This window comes from Mauremys reevesii, linkage group 21, assembly GCF_016161935.1.
Source record: "Mauremys reevesii isolate NIE-2019 linkage group 21, ASM1616193v1, whole genome shotgun sequence".
NCBI classification, from domain to species: Eukaryota; Metazoa; Chordata; order Testudines; family Geoemydidae; genus Mauremys; species Mauremys reevesii.
This window is the reverse complement of record NC_052643.1, coordinates 626,080-646,594: the sequence shown is the minus strand read 5'-3', so window position 1 is coordinate 646,594 and position 20,515 is coordinate 626,080. Positions and strand designations below refer to the sequence as shown.

Genomic DNA, 20,515 nt, shown 5'->3' with positions numbered 1-20,515 from the left:
TCTCCATAGAACATTTTTCTGGGGAGTCAATGTTCAGGCATCCTAATGATGTGTCCAACCCAGCGTAATTGGGCTTTTATCAGCATGGCCTCGATGCTTATGGCATTTGACCTTCAGAGAACCTCCAGGTTCATAATTTTGTCCTGCCAGCAGATCCCCATAATGGCACGCAGAGTGCGGTTATGGGAGGCCTCTAGCTGTTTGATATGCCATTTGTATGGTGTCCAGGTCACACAGCCGAAGAGGAGAGATGTGAGCATAAAAGCATGATAAAGTTTTGGTTTTGAGAGGGTTTTGTTGTGGGATTTCAGGACTTTGCCACGTAGCTTTCCTAATGACTGAGAAGCTTTCTGTATCCTGTTCGTGATCTCTTTTTCAAGACATTCATCATTGGAGATGTTACTGCCGAGACAAGTAAAATTGCCAACTTGCTTTAGTTGGATTCCACTCCTGGATATGCTAGGGATATAGCATGGAACCATGAAGATGACTGGTGCAAAACCTACCTACATAGATAGATCTATTCTCCTAATCACCATAATATCTGTCAGCTCCTTGTGCATTTAAAAAACAAAGTGCATTTCTCCCCTTATTTCCAGACTGTAGGAGAAACAGGAAGTAGTTTCCTGCCCCCCTTCTTTCTAAAAAAAAAAAAAAGATAATGGGAATATTAAGTGGAAGAGCTAAGTTCTGAGTAGGGTGAGGCCTGAGGTAGCAGTGTCTCGGTCCAGGTAACAGTCTAGGTCCAGCTCCAGTGAAAATTCTGGCTCCAGCACTCATAAGCCTCCCCTGCACTGGTCACAGGTTTCATTGTTACAGTGGAATACAGCCGTCAGAGTGCTAGGGCCAACTGTACTGAAGGCTTTGACCATCAGGGCAGATAGATTGCACCAGGTGGCTCTCTCTAGCTAATTCACAACAGATTCAGAAAGCACTCAAATGTGCCATACTATGATGCCAAAACTGTCTTACAAGCCCTGCTCTAGCCCACTGTTGCATCTACACAGGGCCCTGTTGCATCCTTACCAGGGGTGAAAGTAACTTAATGTACTTACCGGTACTCCAGAGTCCTGAGCAGGGTTCGTGGCCTCAACTGGAAGAGGCAGGGCCTTTAAATTCCCTGGGCCCTTTAAAATCAAGATTTAAAGGCCCCAGGGCTACGGCTGCAGGTGGGAGCCCCAGAGCCTTTAAATCACCCCTGGAGCTCACAACTGCAGAGGCGGCTGGGAGCCCCAGGGCTCCCACTGCTACCACAGTGGAGTTCAGGGCCCTTTAAATCACCATGGGAGCCCTGCCGCTTTAAAGACCCCGGGGCTCCGGCCACTGCAGTTCTTATCCTCTGCCTCACACTATCTTCGCTTCTACAAATCTCACGTCATTAGGGTCACAGCTAGCCTAACTCTTGCTAACTGACTGACATGCATTAAAATCCCCTTCAAATCCTTATTAATTCTTTCCCTGCTTCCACACTCCTTAGGACTTAAATGTACTATTTTCAGAATAAAAAGCTTTGGATACGTGCTATTCTACCACAAGGATGAAGTTAGTACAAGTAAACCTGCTAGGGAATTTCTTCCCTAAGTGGCTTGGTTTTACTAGTTAGAAGATATATGGCCCATCAAGCACTTGTGTTGCTTGGCCTCACCTCCTCTTTAAAAGAGGATTACAACTCCCATTACTGCGGAGCACCAGGCTGAGAGATGTGCAGCATGACACTTCTCTGGTACCATATCTATTTTTGCAAAATCAGAGCTTTCATTAAACCAAAAATTCTGCTTCTAGCCCTGATGCTTAGGTTAAAGATTTTCCACTGCAACTACCAAATTGCCTGCTAGAGACCTTTCCACCCACAGAAGTTTCCAAAATTTTTCCACCATTTCTCACAGCAGTTCAGCTCTGCTGATATTAGTGCCATGGGGACATGCAGGCAGGCTACCTGGCTAACACTGATGTAACCTTGCTCAGAGCAGGTCTAGTTGACATGTATAAAAACGATCAGAGGCCCACCTACATTTGAGCACCCGATATTGCTTCAGTGGGGAAAGCTGAACTAGTACTGGCACCAGATTTTTAGTGTTGACCTAGACAGAAAAAATACTTTTGAGAAGTGGGAACTGTTCACAGCACTGGAGTAATAATTCTGCTGGTCCCAGAACATGAGAAAGACAAGATAGGTGAGGGAACAATATTAATTGGAACAACTTCTGGTAGTGGAAGATACAAGCTTTTGAGCTACATAGAGCCCTCCTTCAGGTCTGGAGAAGGAAATCAGATTTTCTAGTAACTAAAGTCGGTCGAATAAAAGAACGTTACCTCACTTACCTTGCTTTTTATTACAGTGTTGAAATATCAGCTGTTCACTGGCAGGATCTTTCTGCTAAGAAACATTGGAAGTGGGGCAGGGAACAGAATTTCTTTCCACACCTAAGCTCCAGCCACTACCCATCTGATATTACTACTGAATTAGAGTACGTTAACTTTACCATATAGCCTCTTTGAAATAGGCAACTACTTTATATGAAACCAGGACTCTGCTCTTAACTATGTTGTTAGGCAGACTAAAGTTCTTGGGGATGCTCTAATCCACCTCTTCTGAGCATACTTTCCAACCTCTGAGTGCACCCTCTTTTCTGAATGGACAGATAATACGAGAATCAGCCTAAAGTCACAGCTTCTGGAAGCACTGATACAGGTACAACCTGTGACCAGGACACCAGCAGGAAAATTCAAGGTCATTGAGATCAAGCCAGTAGTCTGTACTAATGTCTTGAACATTAGAGTGCTGGTAGTGTTTTAATAAAGTGCTCCCACAAAATTATTCTCCTTCCGCTTTCCTAATGACAAACCACTCATACAGGGGGATATTTGTTGTCAGAGAGGGAGGGGCTGGGGATCTAGCCATTTGTTCTCCTATTTAAAGGATAAGCAAAGGAGGCAACACGCTGTAGTAAACATGCTTCTACCACTCTGAGCCTGACAAATAGAGTCCACAGATTACCACACTACATTCAACTTGTATAAAGACTTCTTGGGTGTGGGAGCCAGCTGCTAGCAGTAGCCTTGTAGATTTTTAGGACAGATGGGTTCCAAAACAGAAAACTGATTACATTTAAGCAAAACAATTGTTTTCCTTCCTCTAGCAGAGGAAGGGAAGATGGTCCAAGCATCCTTTTAGTGTAGTGCCAAGCTAAGAGAAGCACCTGTAGCACAACTGGGTGACAAGGCAAGGGCAGCACACCACTGCAGCTAAGTAATAGAAAGAGGTAGTAGCTATGTTATCAAAGCCACAGATTAAGCTGTTTTCATTATCCAGGATCTCATCCCCTTCTAAAACAGGAACATGCTTAGAGGTACATATTAGGAGATGTCGCTACAGCTACTGGGGGGACCAGGAGGGGGAAAGAGGCCCTCTGCACAAGGTTTGTAAGCTAGTTTTGCAATTTAGATAATTCATCCTACCAGCAACTAAGTCAACAAGCATTCTCATCCAGAGAGGTTAGGCACTCAGCCAATTCTGACTGCAGACCTTTCTTCCTAGGGTTGGGTAGAAGACTGGCATATCCCTTTTTGAGAGGGAGGAGGTACACGATGAGACATTACTGGTCTTGAATGAGATTGACCAGCCAACTAGCTGCATACACAGCTCCTCCATGAGGATGTACACAGGTGAAAAAATGAGATGCTTTATGAGCCAGAGCAACAGCTTTATAGAGTAAAACAGCTACTTCAGGAAGAATAATGGAAATTGATGCGTCTCCTCCACTTCAGGCTTTGTTTCAGTACGTCACTTTAGTGCAGTGGTCCCCAAACTGGGGGGCGCAGAGGAACATTTGGTGAGCATCCGGCAGGGCACAAGCCAACACCCACAGGGCAGGGAAAGAATGCCACCCAGCCCTGCTCTGCCCCCAGCCACAGCTGCACTCTGCCCCCAGTCCAGTCCCACCTCTTAGCCCCAGTTCCTCCCCTGTCCCCAGTTCTGCCGCCCCCAGCTCTGCCTTCAGCTGAAGCTCCTCTGATGAGGAAGCCTTGGCTGTGCAGACAGATTCCATTACTGGTAAGGGGGGGAGAGGAGCACAACAGGAAAAGTTTGGGCACTGCTGCTTTAGTGCCCGCCTTTAACTAAGCAAGCTCTGTGATCTAAATTCAACAGTGAAACTGGCATGTTCTGCAGGAGCATGGTCAGCTTTGGGGTCTGAGGAACAGCATGGGAAATACAAGTCCCTGTTTGTCCCTGCCATAGGCTGTCAGAAGCCTGCAGCCTCCAACCTTTGCTGGATGTCAAAGCCAGTATTTCAACAGCATTGACAAACTTACCTTGAAGCAAAGCCTTCCTACGCAATCAGAGAAGTTGAACTCCACAAAAGCAGTCCTGAGTGGCAGCACCAACAGCAAAGCTTAAAAGTTGGAAGCCACCTGGGTTTTAAGTTTGGTTACGTAGGTTGTTGTACAATTCTATTCAACTTCTTCAAACAAAAGTAATCTTCAACAAAGCTCTTTGGAACGTGTTTTAATCATTAATACAAAATAATGCTTCCACACTGCAAGACTTCATTGATCTCCATAGCTGAGAGAAATTGCTAACAAAACCAAAATATACGTTTGGAGAGAGGAACATCACAATATTTGGTTTCCTGAGATCTATGCACAAGCAGAAAGCAACATGGAGTTTCTGTAATAGCATCGCATCTCACTCCAGAAAAAGTAATCTGAAAAGGTCATCTTTTCATTTACGAAAGATTTTGGAACATGTTAAATATTAAATGGTAAAATCTCAACAGCCCTAAGTTTAAGAGAACAGCATGCATCTCTTTACAGACCCTGATGCTACGGCAGTAATTTTCTGATGTGGAAGAATTACTTTGTGAGCATTACAGTAATTAGACCATTAACGAGGGAGGAGAGCATGGGAGGGATAAATATTTGGAACTAGGTGTGAAGAATGGAATGAAAGCTACTCACAACTGGAGAGCAGGGCTCAAGGGAGAAAAGTTAGCTGTGTTTGCAAGTCCTTAAAAGAACCATAATGAGAGTCAGGGGGAAAAATTACCCTTAGGCGGGCTTGTGAAGATATTTTATGTTTAATACATCTGAAAAGAATGCATATACAAAGAACTTAGACATGAAAAAGCATTGGTTCAACATTAATGAGTCTACAAGAATTAGGAATTTGGGAAGACTGAAAGAATTCCCCATGTACTAAAAAAATTTGAATCTGCAAGCCAAAATATAGTTTTGGTAAAATCCCTATTAACACTGGAGTCTAAAGATCTCATACATGATCCTTATTAGACTGGAACCCATCTTACAGGCTTTAGGGTTACTAACATGCACAATGCAGATAAAGGGGATTCCCTTAACTGGTCCTTATGGTGCCACACCAAACACTAGACATCCCTCCCCTGCAGTTCTTTCCTACTGAAGCAGGTCTATTTTTCCACTCCTCCTAAAAGGATGCTGAACTGTTCTGTAGGATATGCACCCACCAGCACCACTTCCCCAACTCACCTTAATACATCCCAGGCTCTTTAGAAGTGTCCTAGCAACACCACACTGGTAATTTGTAAGCCTGCCCGTACCAAGCAATTCAGTGATTGAGAGGAGTATGTGGGTTTTGGGCGTTTGCTTTGTTTTCCTTGTTAAAAACCAACTGTAAGTTGGGTGTGCTTAAAAATGTGCAGTTATTTCTTCACATTTGATGAAAGCCTGTAATGTCGTTTGAGGAAAAAAAGTGACCCATTCCTCACCTCCACTGCCAATAATAAACTAATTTTCTTAAATACAAGTTGATGGTGCATCCACAGAGAAAGGAACAATTCACCTCCCGTTTCAAAGGTTTCATAACTTAAAAGGACAGGGTAGGAATTTCTGACCTGCTCAGAGAAAAGTAAGGGAGAGAGATAACAAGGCAACTTTTAGAGAAGGAGCACCAGCTGGGGACATCTTAATTTCAGTTCTCAAAACTGAGTCACAAACATGCTCATACCCAGGCTGCCTGCTGATTACAGAATATAGCCCCAGAAGGTCAATGAATCAGAGTCTTGCCAGCTTGAGACAAGATTTCAGTAACACAGCCCAGAATTAGTCTGTTACAGAGAAAGTCATCACAAGCATGCCTGGATTTTAAACAAAAATTAGAAACAGTAAACAAAATAAAAAACTAGTACTGATCAGTATTTTCTGATAATACGTAATTACTCAAAATTAACTAGTCTGTAACTGAATTGGGAAGGGCACTGGGAATGAACACTAACATTCTCAACTCACACAGGGAGAGTGTGGGGGAGATGGGAGTGCAGGGCATTTGTCATTATTGCAAAAACAAATTTTAAAATTTGTATCTTTAGTTTGATTTAAACATTGCTTTTAGTATGACATCAAACATCAGCTTTGCAGAGGGGCTGTGGAGGGACGCTCATAGCAGCACACACCTGCGACTCTTCTTCGGCTCCGGAGGCTCCAGGGCAGCCAATATCGCCTCGTCAAATACATTCTTTAGGCCTTTCTGAAAAGGGGCAAAGAGAGAAAGGGGCGGTCTCATTTTCTGGGTTGTTATAAAAAACAAATAAAACCAAGGCAGAATTAAACCCCAATAATGGTGAATAAAGCATTGAGATCTACAATTTCCAGAAAGTCATTTTGCTTTGTCCAAATTGTGTTGCTGTACTGAGCAGTTCTTTAGAAGAGTATCTGATATTCAGAATAGTACAGTAGTCCTTTGAAACCATTTTCTGCAGACCAGTGTATTTCATAAGAAGCAAAACAAATACAGAAGTAACTGCCTCAATCAATGGCAGTTTTATGATTAGTTTGCTGGTAACGAATTTCACATGCTAATGACAAAGCAGAAAGTACTGCATTCAGATGAAACAGCTGAATCTGGAATACAGAACAGTAATGATTCCAGAACATGTTGCAATGACACCTGTGTTATACAGGAGGCAAGCATGCAAAGATGGATCGCAGTCTGGTATATTTCAATCAAGCTTCTGTTCCCCGCACCAAATGTTTAGCAGCAGCCAGATAGAATTCAGAAGCTGTGCATGGTATCCGTACTAGAATTCAAATGGGAGAATTACAAAATGGGTACTATAACATTGTATAAATGTTAAATTGAAGCCAGTGAATGCAAACAGAAATAAAGCTTCATCAGTCATTTATACAAACAACTGCACTTTTTAATTTCAAAATTTAAGGTAACTACAATTGAAGTTTTTCCCCTTAAGACAAAAATCAGAAGCATGAAATTAAAAGGCAAACTTTACATGTTACATTAACAAGCTTTAAGAATCAGTTATTAAAATGAAGCAGTCTACTGGTGTTAGTGAAAGCAAGAATTTAACATCTTTGTAAAGCAGTAGCAGATACATTGATATTTCCTTCCCCCGAGAACTGACAAATACTCCACTACAGCACAGACAGCCAAAGCAATAGCAACAGAAAGTCTCACTGCACAAAGGAGAACCAGAAAATCCTTCACATTACACCATTACTTGCAGGTCACTTTCATGTATGTTTATCATGCAAATACAGTTAACAATAGACTCAAGTAGAAAATGAAGTGTGCATTTTTTTCCAGTTGGAGCTCAGGAAGATAAAACATGTCTTTATTCCTTCTTGATTAGGGGTTTTTTGTCGTCCTTCTGTTTTTACATGACACACCCAGGCCCTTTCCCCAATAACCTAAATTGTAAAGCTATCCACATCTGGCAACCCAAGCAGCAGAGAGTTAAAGGAGTCCAGTTCACGTTCCACAGTGACAAATGTTTTACTAAGGAACTCTATATGTTGTTTTCAGTCCAAAAGCTAATACAGAGGTTGCTCTAAGATGTTAAGCAGAGACACGGAAGCTTTCAATCAGGATAGTTTTATTCATTTTTAATCAAGTTTCTACAGTAGTGGGACAGAAGAAGCAGCAGCAAGAGGGGAAGGAGAAAACAGTTTAGAATATACAGCACTTCCTTTTGGGCTGAGTTTCCGGAGGCTCGAGGGCAGCTAGGATAGCCTCATCAAACACATTCTTCAGACCTCTCTACAAGACAGAGGGGAGGAGAAAAAACAGCAGCCAGGTTAGAGGATTAGAGAAAAACAAGCAGATAAAGAGCATTCAGGATAAGTTGGGCTGAATTCACAGAAGCAGCAAGCAGATTTACTTTGTTGTAACAAAGTAGATCCTGGAGAAAATAATTCACCATTTAGATGATCAGGAAATCAAACTAACAAGACAGCCGTGTTCAGAAAGCCAACAACTGGATGAAACACATACACCCATAAGGACAAACATAGCAGAGGTTAGCGAGAATACTAGAATCTTAACAATCTTCGCTGCCACCTATCTGAACTATTAGACTGAACATTTCCAATGAGTTTGATACACAAACAAATGTGATACAAAAGTAGCTTGTCCCATGTGGCTGTGATGGAAGGTCAGTTACATACATATCTTTCCTATCCATATTAGATACGTTATCATTTTAGGTATGAGACGTTTCAAACTTGTGCTGCTGTTCCCCACTTACTGCAGAAGCAGTTAGTTTTAAGTGGTACCTTCAAATTACTGGATTGCTATGTGAATTCAGCCCCCGAATAACTGAAGATTTCCAACACACAGACTGCGGGCATGTGCACGCTGGGATGGAAGCAGGACTTGTGCCTGGTAAACCACTCTTCCAATGTAAAGGCTCAGTAATTTAACATAAGGCAATGCCTTATCAATGCTATTATTTTGACATTTAGAGAGCCAACTATAGAAATGGTATATTCCAGTTAGTCAGCTATACTGTTACTAAAGCAAGTATTATAACCACTCAAGTTACAGAGAGACAGAAAAATAGTGTTAGAATTGGAATGGTTCTTCGACACTATGGAATCCAACATCAAGCAAGCAGTCAAAAGCTTTAAGAAGTCTGCAAGGATTACAACTGAGCACAAAGCATGCATTACAGCTCAGCGGTTCTCAAACTTCATTGCACTGCGACCCCCTTCTGACAACGAAATTACTACATGTCTGCGGGGGTGAGAAAGGCAAGTCCAATCCCCACCACCATGGGAGGAGTGGGGGGCTTCAGCCCTGGGCCCCAGCAAGTCTAATGCTGGCCCTGGTGACCCCATTAAAATGGGCTCCTTCACATTACACCATTGAGAACCACTGCATTAGCTCTACGGAAACAGGAATTCTGCAATATATTCTCACTGCCATACAATTCTAAAAAGTTAAACGTGGGCACCAGAAGAGAAACCTTGCTCAGTTTATACTAACTGGACTTGCCTAGCTTTACTGTCATGTGTGTGACCTGCAGAATTTCAGAGAAAGAGGTTTACAAGGTAAGAAAAAGGAAAACAAAAAGGTAAAACTCATTCCTCAGAGACTACCATCTGTGCATAGGGAGGAAATTCAGTCACCCAAGATGAAAAGTGTTTCTCCCCCACTGATTTGAATGGGAAAAGCACTCAGGTTTGAATACTGGTTTTAGGAAAAGCTTTAATGTATGTTTTTAGACATGTGTTTACGGGAATATATCTAGTTGTGCTTTAGAGCTTGCAGAGGACACAAAAACCGGAGAAGCAGTAAATAATGAAGAGGACTGATCACTGATTCAGAGTGATATGAATCACTTCATAAAATGGGCACAAGCAAAATGCAAGTGTATACATCTAGAAAAAAAGAATACAGACCATACTCACAGGACAGGAGACTATCTTGGGCAGCAGTGACTCTGAAAAAAATGTGGAGGTCGTGGTGGATAATCAGCCCAACATAAGCTCCCAGTCTGACTGTGTCCAAAAAAGCTAATGCAACCCTGGATTCATGAACAGGGGTATCTTGAGTAGGAGTAGAGAGGTTATTTTATCTCTGTTTTGTCATTGGTGCGACTGCTGACAGAATGTTTTGTCCAGTTCTGGTGCCCACAGTCCAAGAAAGACATTGATCAAGAGGGTGCAGAGAAGAGCCACAAAAATAATTAAAGGATTAGAAAATATGCCTTACTATGATAGACTCAAGGAGCTCAATCTAGTTAGCTTAGCAAAGAAAAGGTTAAGGGGTGACTTGATTGTCTGCAAGTACCTACCCGGGGAACAAATATGTAATAATGGGCTCTTCAATCTAGCAGAGAAAGACCTTAGAATCCATTAAAGGAGAAAGTCGCCTTTTGGGGGGGAAAAAAATCACCTCTAGCTGAAAATGTTTAAGCCTATTATTGTTACAGGTAACACCTAAGATTGTTACAACTGAAATATAACTGGAAAAAGATACTGTTTCTCCTCTATATTTCATAAATATGTCAAACATTTTGTGTAAAATCCATTTTCATTTCTCCTAGAAAGGAAGTGTGTTTCGCCTTTTGTTTCTATGGATCTTTCAAAAGCACCAACCAGAGGAGGGGGGAAAAAATTGAAAGGCAAATGACTAATGTCACCAGGACAGATACAGAACTATTTTGAAAATAGACTTCAAATCAAGGGGTCCTTGAAATGGAGAAAAAAGGTAGTCCATTAAGAGTTGTGCTTGAAATCCTTATTCAAAACATGACTCAGGCTGAATATGGATGTGTCAAAATGGTCAGTTAACAATGCTGAAGTCTGACTTAAAAGGGAGAAAGGAAGGAGACCAGTTTTGGGGGGAAAAAAAAATTCAAACTTCTCCATGGTCTAGAACAAACAGAGCCTTTCAGTGCTCAATATATCTAGGACAGTTTAAAGATTAGGCTGCAAAAGTGATATATTGAGGAGATGATAGACCAAAAGCAGGTTAAGTTGCCTCTTCATAGTCACTAACACCTACTTTAAGACATGCTTTAAAAAAAAAAATTATAGGTTTTTCAGCAACATAGAACTGTAGTATCCAAGCAGCTCACAACCCTCTTATGACGTAGGGATGTATTACACACTTTTTACAGATAGACTGAGGCACTGGTTTACCAAAGGGAGTCTTTTAGCAGAACTAGGAACAGTATTAAACACAAGATTACCCTTCCTCTCAAATCAGGAGAAACACCCATGAATTGACCCTGTACCTCCTATATGACAAACTCTGCTACTGAATCTCCAATGCTGTACAACAACACAGACTCATCCAGCCAACACAAGGTGTGTACCGACCGGATAGGTGCATGTTTATCTTCACATCAAAGTCCCAGAACTTATCTGCCTATGAGTCGCTATTATTTTGATAGAAACATTAGAGCTTGAAACTTGTTTTTCCCCCTCAAAAGACTAAATCCCATCCATCAAGCATTGTCTCTGTTTGCCACATGGAAGCAACTCCACCAGATTCCGCAATCATTCGTCTGTCACTAGCCATGACACACTGCCAGCAGCGGAGAAGCACTTTACATATAGAATCCATTGCAAAGGGAAACCAACAAGGACTGTACAATTCTAGTCCATTCCCTGATGCCTGATTTGATGAGTTTCCTTTGAAGGAAGGAAAGAGACTAATCCTACTCAGGGAAAGTCAGGTTCCTTCTACATTTAGTTTACATACAATAGATCAGCAGGTGGAAGCTAACTAGGAACTTTAGTTTCCCTCTGCAGGCTTCCGGTGTGTAAATTTTTGTTCAGTGGCTGTGGCTGATTTAGTTAAAGAAAAAACAGAACAAAAAATAAAGATACGATAGCAAATTAAGAAGAATAGGGAAGAGAGATGGGGCTGGGCAAATTAAAAAGAACAGGGAATTAAAAAGATGGAGAAGAGAAGAAAAAATGGTGAATCTGCAATTTATTCCATTAAGAATTCTTGGGCAAGTTTAGAGATGCATAACGAAAGTGTATTTGGGTCATACAAAAGACTATAAGCAAACAGTTTGTTTACTCCAGCTAACCACCAACAGTAATTTTGGTGAACAAGGTATTAGAACACAGGGGAGTAGTTACATTTAAGAGATATTTATCCATCCCCTTTTCCCAAAGCCCTGGGGGAAAACACACTAATTAGTCTATTTAATATTAAAGGAGTAGGTAGATAGAAGAGCAGCAATCCATGGACATGAGGTGAGGCATGAAAGGCATCTTTATCCATTGATGGGAATGTCACAACACAATACCACCATCTTGCTCTTATATAGCGCTTCTCATCCGTGGATCTCAAAGTGCTTTACAAGAGGTCAATCACATTATCCTTATTTTAATGAGGGGGGGGGGGAGAAAAGATTTGCCCACTGCCACCCAGCAGGCCACTGACAGAGCCAGGAACAGAACTCAGATCTTCCAGGCCAGTGCTCTATGCTCTATGGATCTAGACTGTTCTCAGTGGGATCAGATGACAGAACAAGGAGTAATGGTCTCAACTTGCAGTGGGGGAGGTTTAGGTTGGCTATTAGGAAAAACTTGTTCACTAGGAGGGTGGTGAAGCACTGGAATGGGTTACCTAGGGAGGTGGTAGAATCTCCTTCCTTAGAGGTTTACGGTCAGGCTTGACAAAGCCCTGGCTGGGATGATTTAGTTGGGGATTGGTCCTGCTTTGAGCAGTGGATTGGACTAGATGACCTCCTGAGGTCCCTTCCAACCCTGATATTCTGTGATTCTATGATTAGCCATCACTGCTTCATACTGGTCACAAATTTTAAAAAAAACTCATATTGGATAGCAGTAAGATTACCAATGGATCCACTGTGCATGCATTTGGGTCTCCCAAGTAAAGACCTGTTTGCTCTCATTTTCGGAGAGCATCAAGATGTGCATTAGTAGAATTTTGGAAGAGGAAGGAGCCCCTGAGGAAAAAAGCTTCCAAATGGTCTGAGACAGAATTAGTTACTTACAAATTGAACTACCATTTCTAGAATATATGGAAAGCAAGAAAGAGCCCCAGGAAATATGGAAATTTCTCCTTCTGCAAAATTTTGAGTATGTAGTTTCTATTTTAATATCTGGAAGTAACAGAATTGATGGATGTTGAATTTCTGATACTGACTGACTGAGCTTACACTCCAACAACTGTCAGTGCTGCATGTAATTTAAAACAAAATGATTTTATCTTGCATTTGCTCAAAGCCTGCAAAATGTAAGTAAAAGAATTGAAGTCCATGACCTGGATTACCAGGGGAGTTGCCTCTAATTTCATTGCCATGGGTAACAAGAAGTCCCTGGACACAGTGTTCAGCGAGAATGCACTAGAATCTGGTTAACAGCACGTGGACAGTTGTAAACAGGATGGAATTATTCAAATCACAGATTTAAATCAATTTAAAATCAGCAAGCAGAAAACCTTGCTTTAAATCTTCCTGGGAAACAGCGACTCTGGGGCTTGTGGTGAATAATCAGCTGAACACGGAACTGACAATGTGACACTGTGGCCAAGAACTAACATGATCCTCAGATGCATAAATTGGGGAATCTTGAGTAGGAGCACTTGAGTAGGACAGATTATTTTACCTCTGTATTTGGCACTGGAGCAACTACTGCTGGAATACAGTGCCCAGTTTTGGTGCCTATAATTCAAGGAGGATGTTGATAAATTGGAGAGAGAGTTCAGACAAGTGCCATGAAAATGATTAAAGGATTAGAAAACATGCCTGACAGTGATTGAGCTCTGAGTCTATCTACTTAATTTAAACAAAGAGAAGGTTAAGGGGTGTCTTGCTTACAGTCTGTAAGCACCTACATAGGGAACAAATGTTTAATAACGGGCTCTTCAATCTAGCAGAAAAAGGTATAACATGATCCAAAGGCTGGAAGTTGAAGCTAGACAATTAAGGCATAATTTTTTTCCAATGAGGGTAATTAAAAACATTGGAACAATTTACAAAGAATCAAGGTGGATTCTCCATCACTGAATTTTTAAATAAAGGTTGGTTGTTTTCCTCAAAGATCTGCTCTAGGAACTATTTTGGGGGTGTTTATGACTTGCGTTATACAGAAGGTCGGATTAGATGATCATAATGTTCCCTTCTGACCTTGGAATCTATGAATAACAAATTGGGGTTAAGGCAAGATTTACAGAATACAGGAAACTGAGGTAAGGCTTCATACTCCAGATACTGGGCCAAGACAATACATGGAATTGAGAAAAGCATGCCATTTTGTATCTCATATCTTTCTACAGTTCCCCATGCATGTAGGGACATATGAAGCCAACTCTCAGTTTTCAGCTATCTGTAGATTCAAATCAGATTAGTATTATTTTAACATAATTATGTGATTAAGAGCAGGTATGCCAGGACTTTAAATTACTAGGGTCTGTGTAATTATCTAAAGAAGCTGATTACTCTCTAGGACCGCCACAGGATTTCCAATTTTGTTGGCCTTAAATCACCACTGGCTTTAAAGTTAAACATGTTGGAGTTTATTTTTTTTATAAATGGCTGCCACTGTTTATCTCCATTTCTGTGGATGGGGTAATTTCTTAGAGTTGCCATTTCATGGTTAGTCGGAGTCACATTAGGCTTCTGGTGGGAGGCAGACATAAGAAACGCAGCTCACCATAGGCTGTACAGGAAGGGAAAGAGACTGTCAAGACTGCTATAAGGTTATTAGACGGGCGGAAGGGGGAAGAGGAGGGGTAATTTAACTTTCTTTAAAGGGAATAAAACTGACCTTGGCAAAGTCTCTGCTTTCCCCAGTGATAAACTTCATCCTGTGTCCTAACCCACAGATCATCCAGATCACAACTTCCTCTTTAAATGTACTCTTTAAATAATTAACACTACACTGCAGTTCCTCCAACACAGAACAAACCCAGGCATGAGATCCCTCCTCTAACTACACAATCCCCATCCCCCTCTAGTTAGACTGTGCCCCATGCTAGGATTTTCTTCGTGCCATTTCTAATCCCTCATTCCTCAGAAACTTCCTTTCTGCTCAGCCATTTTGCATCCATACCAGCAGAAAGAGCACTCTCACCTTTTAACATGCCCTATTTAGCTGTACTCCGCAGCTGTGAAGGAGAAAAAAATGAGTAGTGAACACAACCAGGAAAGATGTTTAGTGGATGATTCTCACCTGTGTAAGTGCAGAACACTCTACATATTTGACAGCCTTCAGGTCCCGGGCCAGTTTTTCAGCAGTCTCTGGAGTTATGGGCTTCTGCTTGTTCTTGGCAAGCTTCTCAATTGTTGAGGGGTCATCTCTGAGATCAATTTGGGTCCCAACAAGCAGGAAAGGGGTTTTTGGACAATGGTGAGTAATTTCAGGTACCCACTAAAGGGGACAAAGAACGTCTTGTTACTATTCAAGCTCCTGAGGCAATTTCAAATGACATTGCCTAAAGCATTGCTACAGCTCCAGTTTTGGGTAGAAAGATATCTGACAAACCTTTTCTTTCACATTTTCAAACGAAGAGGGAGAGACCACTGAAAAACAAACCAGAAACACATCTGTCTGTGGATAGCTGAGGGGTCGTAATCTGTCATAATCTTCCTGTCCTAGAAAAAAGAAAAAACAGCAGCATTAGAAGGGGAGCCTTCAGAAGTCTCTCCTAGAGAAGGATTCTTTTTAGTCAGATTACAAATGTTTATAGGATGTATTGGTGAAGAGTTGCACATCCAATTTGTATTCCAATAAAAAAGACATTTTGCTTAACCTTACGCATTAGAGAATACCACCGCCCACTACCACATAACAGGGCAGAAATCTAGTTATGTCAAATATGTTATGTGGCAACCAAAACCAACAATTTATAGAAAGCAGAGTCTTCACACCCAGTTCAACACAGCACACCACCACACTCAAAAGGAAATAACTCATCAAAACTACCTTAACTTTGCCCTTGGAGTGATGCAAACACAATATTTACAAAAAAGCATCAGAGAATCCCCATATATAACTAAGTTTCAAATCGTAAGTATTTCAAACTCTAGAATACTTTACTCTTGATTGTACAGTTCTGCAAATTCTAGCTACAACAGAGTCCACATACAAGAGGTGCTTAAAATTTGATAACAGCATGCAGGAAGCCATCTTTGTTCATTAAAAAGCCTTGTGCCACCAATGCACATTGCTCCCATGTAAAAAGCTTAAGCAAAAAATAAAGTTACAGAAATGATACAAAAAATGAAGTCAGAGTGGTGAGAAAGTGTTATATCATCAGATGCAGATCACAGAATAAAGGCCTTATCAATTAAAGATAAAAGCGAAGCAGAGATGGAGACTATTTGATAATAGCGCTGTTACAGAAACTACAGATTTAAGGGGGAGTAGTTAGGATTATGAAGGATCCAAATCCTATGACAGCACCACCTTAAATGCCTTAAGAGGACTAAAGGAGGGCCCTGGATGATGATGTGATCTAAAGGGATGCCACAAGGCTCTTCTTCAAGGCTATGAGATAGTTCCTCCCTCTCTGCGGGGATGGGGTAATGTTAGATTTTGCCCAACTCAGTAGTTTGGTACTTAATCCTAAGTGATCAACATCTCTGCTTTTTCTTTTTAGAAAGACAAGGTGGGTGAGGGAAGATCTTTTAATGGACCAACTTCTGTTGGTGAGACAGACAAGTTTCCAGGCTACACGGAGCTCTTCCTCAGGACTGGGAAAGGTGCTCAGAGTTTCACAGCTAAATATAAAGTTGAACAGACAGAATATGTTCTAACTACCTATGCTAAACTAAGAGAACATTTAAGGTGAGGTGGCCTGTTAACACCCTTTTAATCATAGGACAAAAAGGAGGGTTTAATGGGTTACAGATGGCTGTACCACCACATAAATCCAGTGCCTTTATTAAAATCATTATTTTAGTGTCTACCAAAGTTAAAAATTTAAGCTCCTAGGCTCGCCTTTTGAAAGCGCTGTGCAGATTTAAAGAAGGATTTTAAGAAACAGTTAAATGTGGAAAGGTACTGGATTCACAGATTTGGAATGCAACATCACCTGTTTATCTCTAGATTGCTGCTTGTCTGTGCTGCAACTATGAATGCATCCTCAGCAAATCAGTTCTAATATGGAACTGCCTCTCATGGCAAAAAACAAAGTGGTCTCCAAGGCCCATTCAATATTGAATTACTGAGATTTAACAAGGACATCAGTTATACTGGGTTTTGCAGCATGGACAAATAACGACTGCTGTTTGATATTAACTATTTTCTGTACAACTTACCTAGCTTAGAGTTGAGCTGGTAAACAGCTCCAGTTTCTCTCCTCATGACATGCAGTCAAAGACTTGCTATAAATATTTTACAATTTGTAGAGCATTAATGGCATCAAACCTTTCCCCTAAACTGATCTAAGTAAGAGCTGTCCTCATTTTCCTTCAGTGTTTCTAGTAATACAGTAACTTAATTAAAAAGGTCATTAATGTCTCCACTATTTTAATCTGAATCATTGTGTATTTTTGGAACTACTTCTCATTGCTCCCATCTATACTGTTTGTGCTACATAGTTAAGGATTAATCAACAAAATCTACTACATACTGTACTGAAATTGTAGGTTCACAAAGAACAGAACTGGGGAGAGTCAGTTTGGCTTTGTTATATGGCAGCTTTCCCCTGGTTCTGTGTGTTTTGTTCCTATTTGCTCATTGTCTTAGATAGACAAATCTCTTTGGGACAAGCACAGTTTTGGATAGCATCAAGTATCTTCACGCTCATTCACCTCATAATGACATAAAAATGCCCCTATTGGGTCAGACCAATGACCCATCTAGCTCAGTATCCTGTCTTTCAACAGTGTCCAATGCCAGGTGCTTCAGAGGGAACGAACAAAACAGATCACTGAGTGATCCATCCCCTGTTGTCCACTCCCAGCTTCTGACAATCAGAGGCTTGGGACACCCAGAGGACAGGGTTGCATCCTTGACCATCTTGGCTAATAGCCATTGATGGACCTATTCTTTTTTGAACCCAGTTATACTTTTGGCCTCCACAACATTGGGTAACAAAATGGAAGATGAAATTCAATCACCCAGTTTAGTGAGATCTCTTTGTAACTCTTCACTGTCTGATTTGGACTTCACTATCTTGAGTAATTTTGTAACATCTGCAAATTTTGCCACCTCCGTGTTGACCCCTTTTTCCAGATCAAGAATTATTTAGGCATTATAGGGGCTAACAAACCCCAGAGTTTTAAACAGTTTGAAAGTTGAGCAAGAAGATGGAATTTTTAGTCACTCTCATATATAATATCACCTATTTTCCAGTCACCCTAGAGCATTTCAGTGTAGACCATACACTAGAAACTGAGGTTAAAAAACAAACAAACCACATTTTAAAATATAAAGCTTTCTAGCCTTTATGCTCCAGCAAAAACGGGCAGACACCCAATTTCTTTCTTCAAAGATCACGTTTAATGAACAATAATTCAAACATCGGGCATGTATCCAGCCGATTTTACTTCTTTATGACAGATAAAGGCAGCATGACAGGTTGATGCCTAAACACAAGCAAATTTTTTACCTTATAAATTCAGGTTCTATCTAGGCCAGAAAACAGGCTACTGGAAAAACTAGTAAAATTACTGTACCACAGAGACTCAAGAATGAAAGTTATGCAACAAATAGGAAAGAATTTTAGTCAGGATTTTTAAGACCTTTTAATGACTCTTATTTAACTTCAGTGGCTAACATTTTGAAAAGAACCCTCAGTCCAAGATTCAACACTCCCAGCTGTCTAATAAAGGTTTTTGTTCAAATATCTTTCAGTCATCTCAGGGTTTACCTGAACCAAGATGAGTTTTGTTTTTTAAATGTGACAGCTAACATTTTAGAACTCTAACGCAGTTAGGACTTTGAAAATATATTAATTAACAACACCTTTTATCCTAGTTTATGCAAGCCCCCCAGAGATCCACCAGAAAAACCAGAGAAGAAAGAATTGACATCTCGGAGGTGTTTTAAGATTTAAAAAGGCAGAAAAGAGTACAAAAGCCTATCAGACTCTTTAGTCATCATAAGATAAAGAAGGCACAAGCTAAAATTAAAAAAAATATATACTAAGTCACCTTTAAAAAATTGGAAAGTTGTTATTAACCGTGATAAGTCTGCCATGATGGCTGGCAAGATAGATTGTTGCATACTAGCATAGTTTTTTCTACAAGGAACTGATTGTGTGTAACTAGTACCTAAAATATACCTAAATGTTACAGAGTTAGTGTAAATACAGAAAAGTTAACGTTCTCACCTGCAGTATCAAACAAGCCTAGGGTATATGGCTCCCCACCAATCATCACTGTTACAGCATAGTTATCAAACACCTGGAGAGAGGGGGGAAAAAAAGTAAGTCAATAATCTAACCTTTCATTTTAAAAAAGTTAAGCCCGTGTAGATCAAAGAAATCCTTCCAAACATGAACTGAGTATAAATTAATAAAGCGAAGTCTACTTGAGCATGCAGACCTGAAACAGTATCTCAATGGAGTGAGAACTCTGGAACACAATGTTAACCATTTCACTTGTAAAAGCAACAAAGAATCCTGTGGCACCTTATAGACTAACAGGCTTTTCTGCAGGATCTGAAGAAGTGGGTATTCACCCACGAAAGCTCATGCTGCAGAACGCCTGTTAGTCTATAAGGTGCACAGGATTCTTTTGTGCTTCATTTCACTTGTGATCATTTTAGCAGAATTAAGTTCATGTGTTCCCCCATTACTGCTGGATGTAGTAACAGATATCAGGGCAGGAGTACACCTGGGAAGCTAGTTGCTGACAAAGAAAGTGGGGCATTCAAAGCACTCTACTTCTAAACAGAATTACTGCTGCCCAAAATGGAAGGAAATATACACCTTTCTTAATACCAGAAGCTCCAGTGCCCACCCACCCTGCCCCTACACACACTCATCCTTCCCTACCTTTCTAGGCACCAAAATATTTCATTACCCTATTCAGCTGCCGAAAATATCCACCATCTCTCCCAAGTCTACAATGTAATTGCACATTTTCAACTATGAGCTTCTATGACAGTGAAATTTTAAAATTTGGTGAAAGCATCAACTAAGCTATGTCTATTAAGGGTTCATGCCACATGACAAGGGACTTGATCATTTCTGCCCCGTAAACCTTTGTTCTCATGTTTTATCTAATTTCATCCGTGTTGATCCTCCAATACTGACTAGCATTGCTGCAACCATAGCCAGTCTCCTCAGCTGAAGAAAATGTATAGTTTGAACTTTCTTTTCTTGACCACCAGCCTTATGTCAAGAAATTCGTAGTGATATTCCCATCCCCTCAAGATGGTGCCTATCATAGGAGACATCCTGCTAAAGGTTTGAACTGCATATGAATGCCGCACTTCCTTTGTCAGCAACTATCTGCCCAATTGCACTCCTGCCCCGATATCTGTTACTACATCCTTTCAAAACTTTGGGAAATCTACCATTGAAAGAAAGGAATCTGATTTGAAGATCTGAACCAGGTTCTTCATGAAGGAATGTTCCTTGGGCTACTGTGTGAACAGAAGATACTGCCTTAACCACCGCTTTTTCTATAAAGGTCCAGGAAATTGTAAGCAGCACCCTCATTGCCACAAAGGGGAAGTGGCCCCAGTTTTGACTCTCTTCTATAATCTGATTTTTATCTATGGTGGAACAGAGTTTCTGAAATCTGAAGTGTTGGCAGGCAAATAATTCCTTCTTTGGGGTCAAGTACTACTCCCATGT

General features: G+C 40.8%; 1 protein-coding gene across 3 annotated transcripts in view; it reads right to left on the bottom strand.

Moving 5' to 3' along the window:
• Positions 1-5,059: 5,059 nt before the first annotated feature.
• Positions 5,060-20,515, bottom strand: part of CDC42 (cell division cycle 42) — a 41,828-nt gene continuing 26,372 nt past the window's right edge. For 2 of the 3 annotated variants that reach the window (XM_039509281.1, XM_039509282.1), the window contains exons 3-6: positions 19,043-19,115; positions 15,247-15,356; positions 14,935-15,132; positions 5,060-6,502 (exon numbers count right to left, since the gene is read on the bottom strand). In XM_039509281.1, coding sequence (XP_039365215.1) covers positions 6,413-6,502; positions 14,935-15,132; positions 15,247-15,356; positions 19,043-19,115 — 471 coding nt within the window. In that variant the 3' untranslated portion in view covers positions 5,060-6,412. Of the gene's footprint in view, positions 6,503-7,157; positions 8,030-14,934; positions 15,133-15,246; positions 15,357-19,042; positions 19,116-20,515 lie in introns of those variants that run through there. The other variant, XM_039509283.1, reaches the window with a different exon arrangement.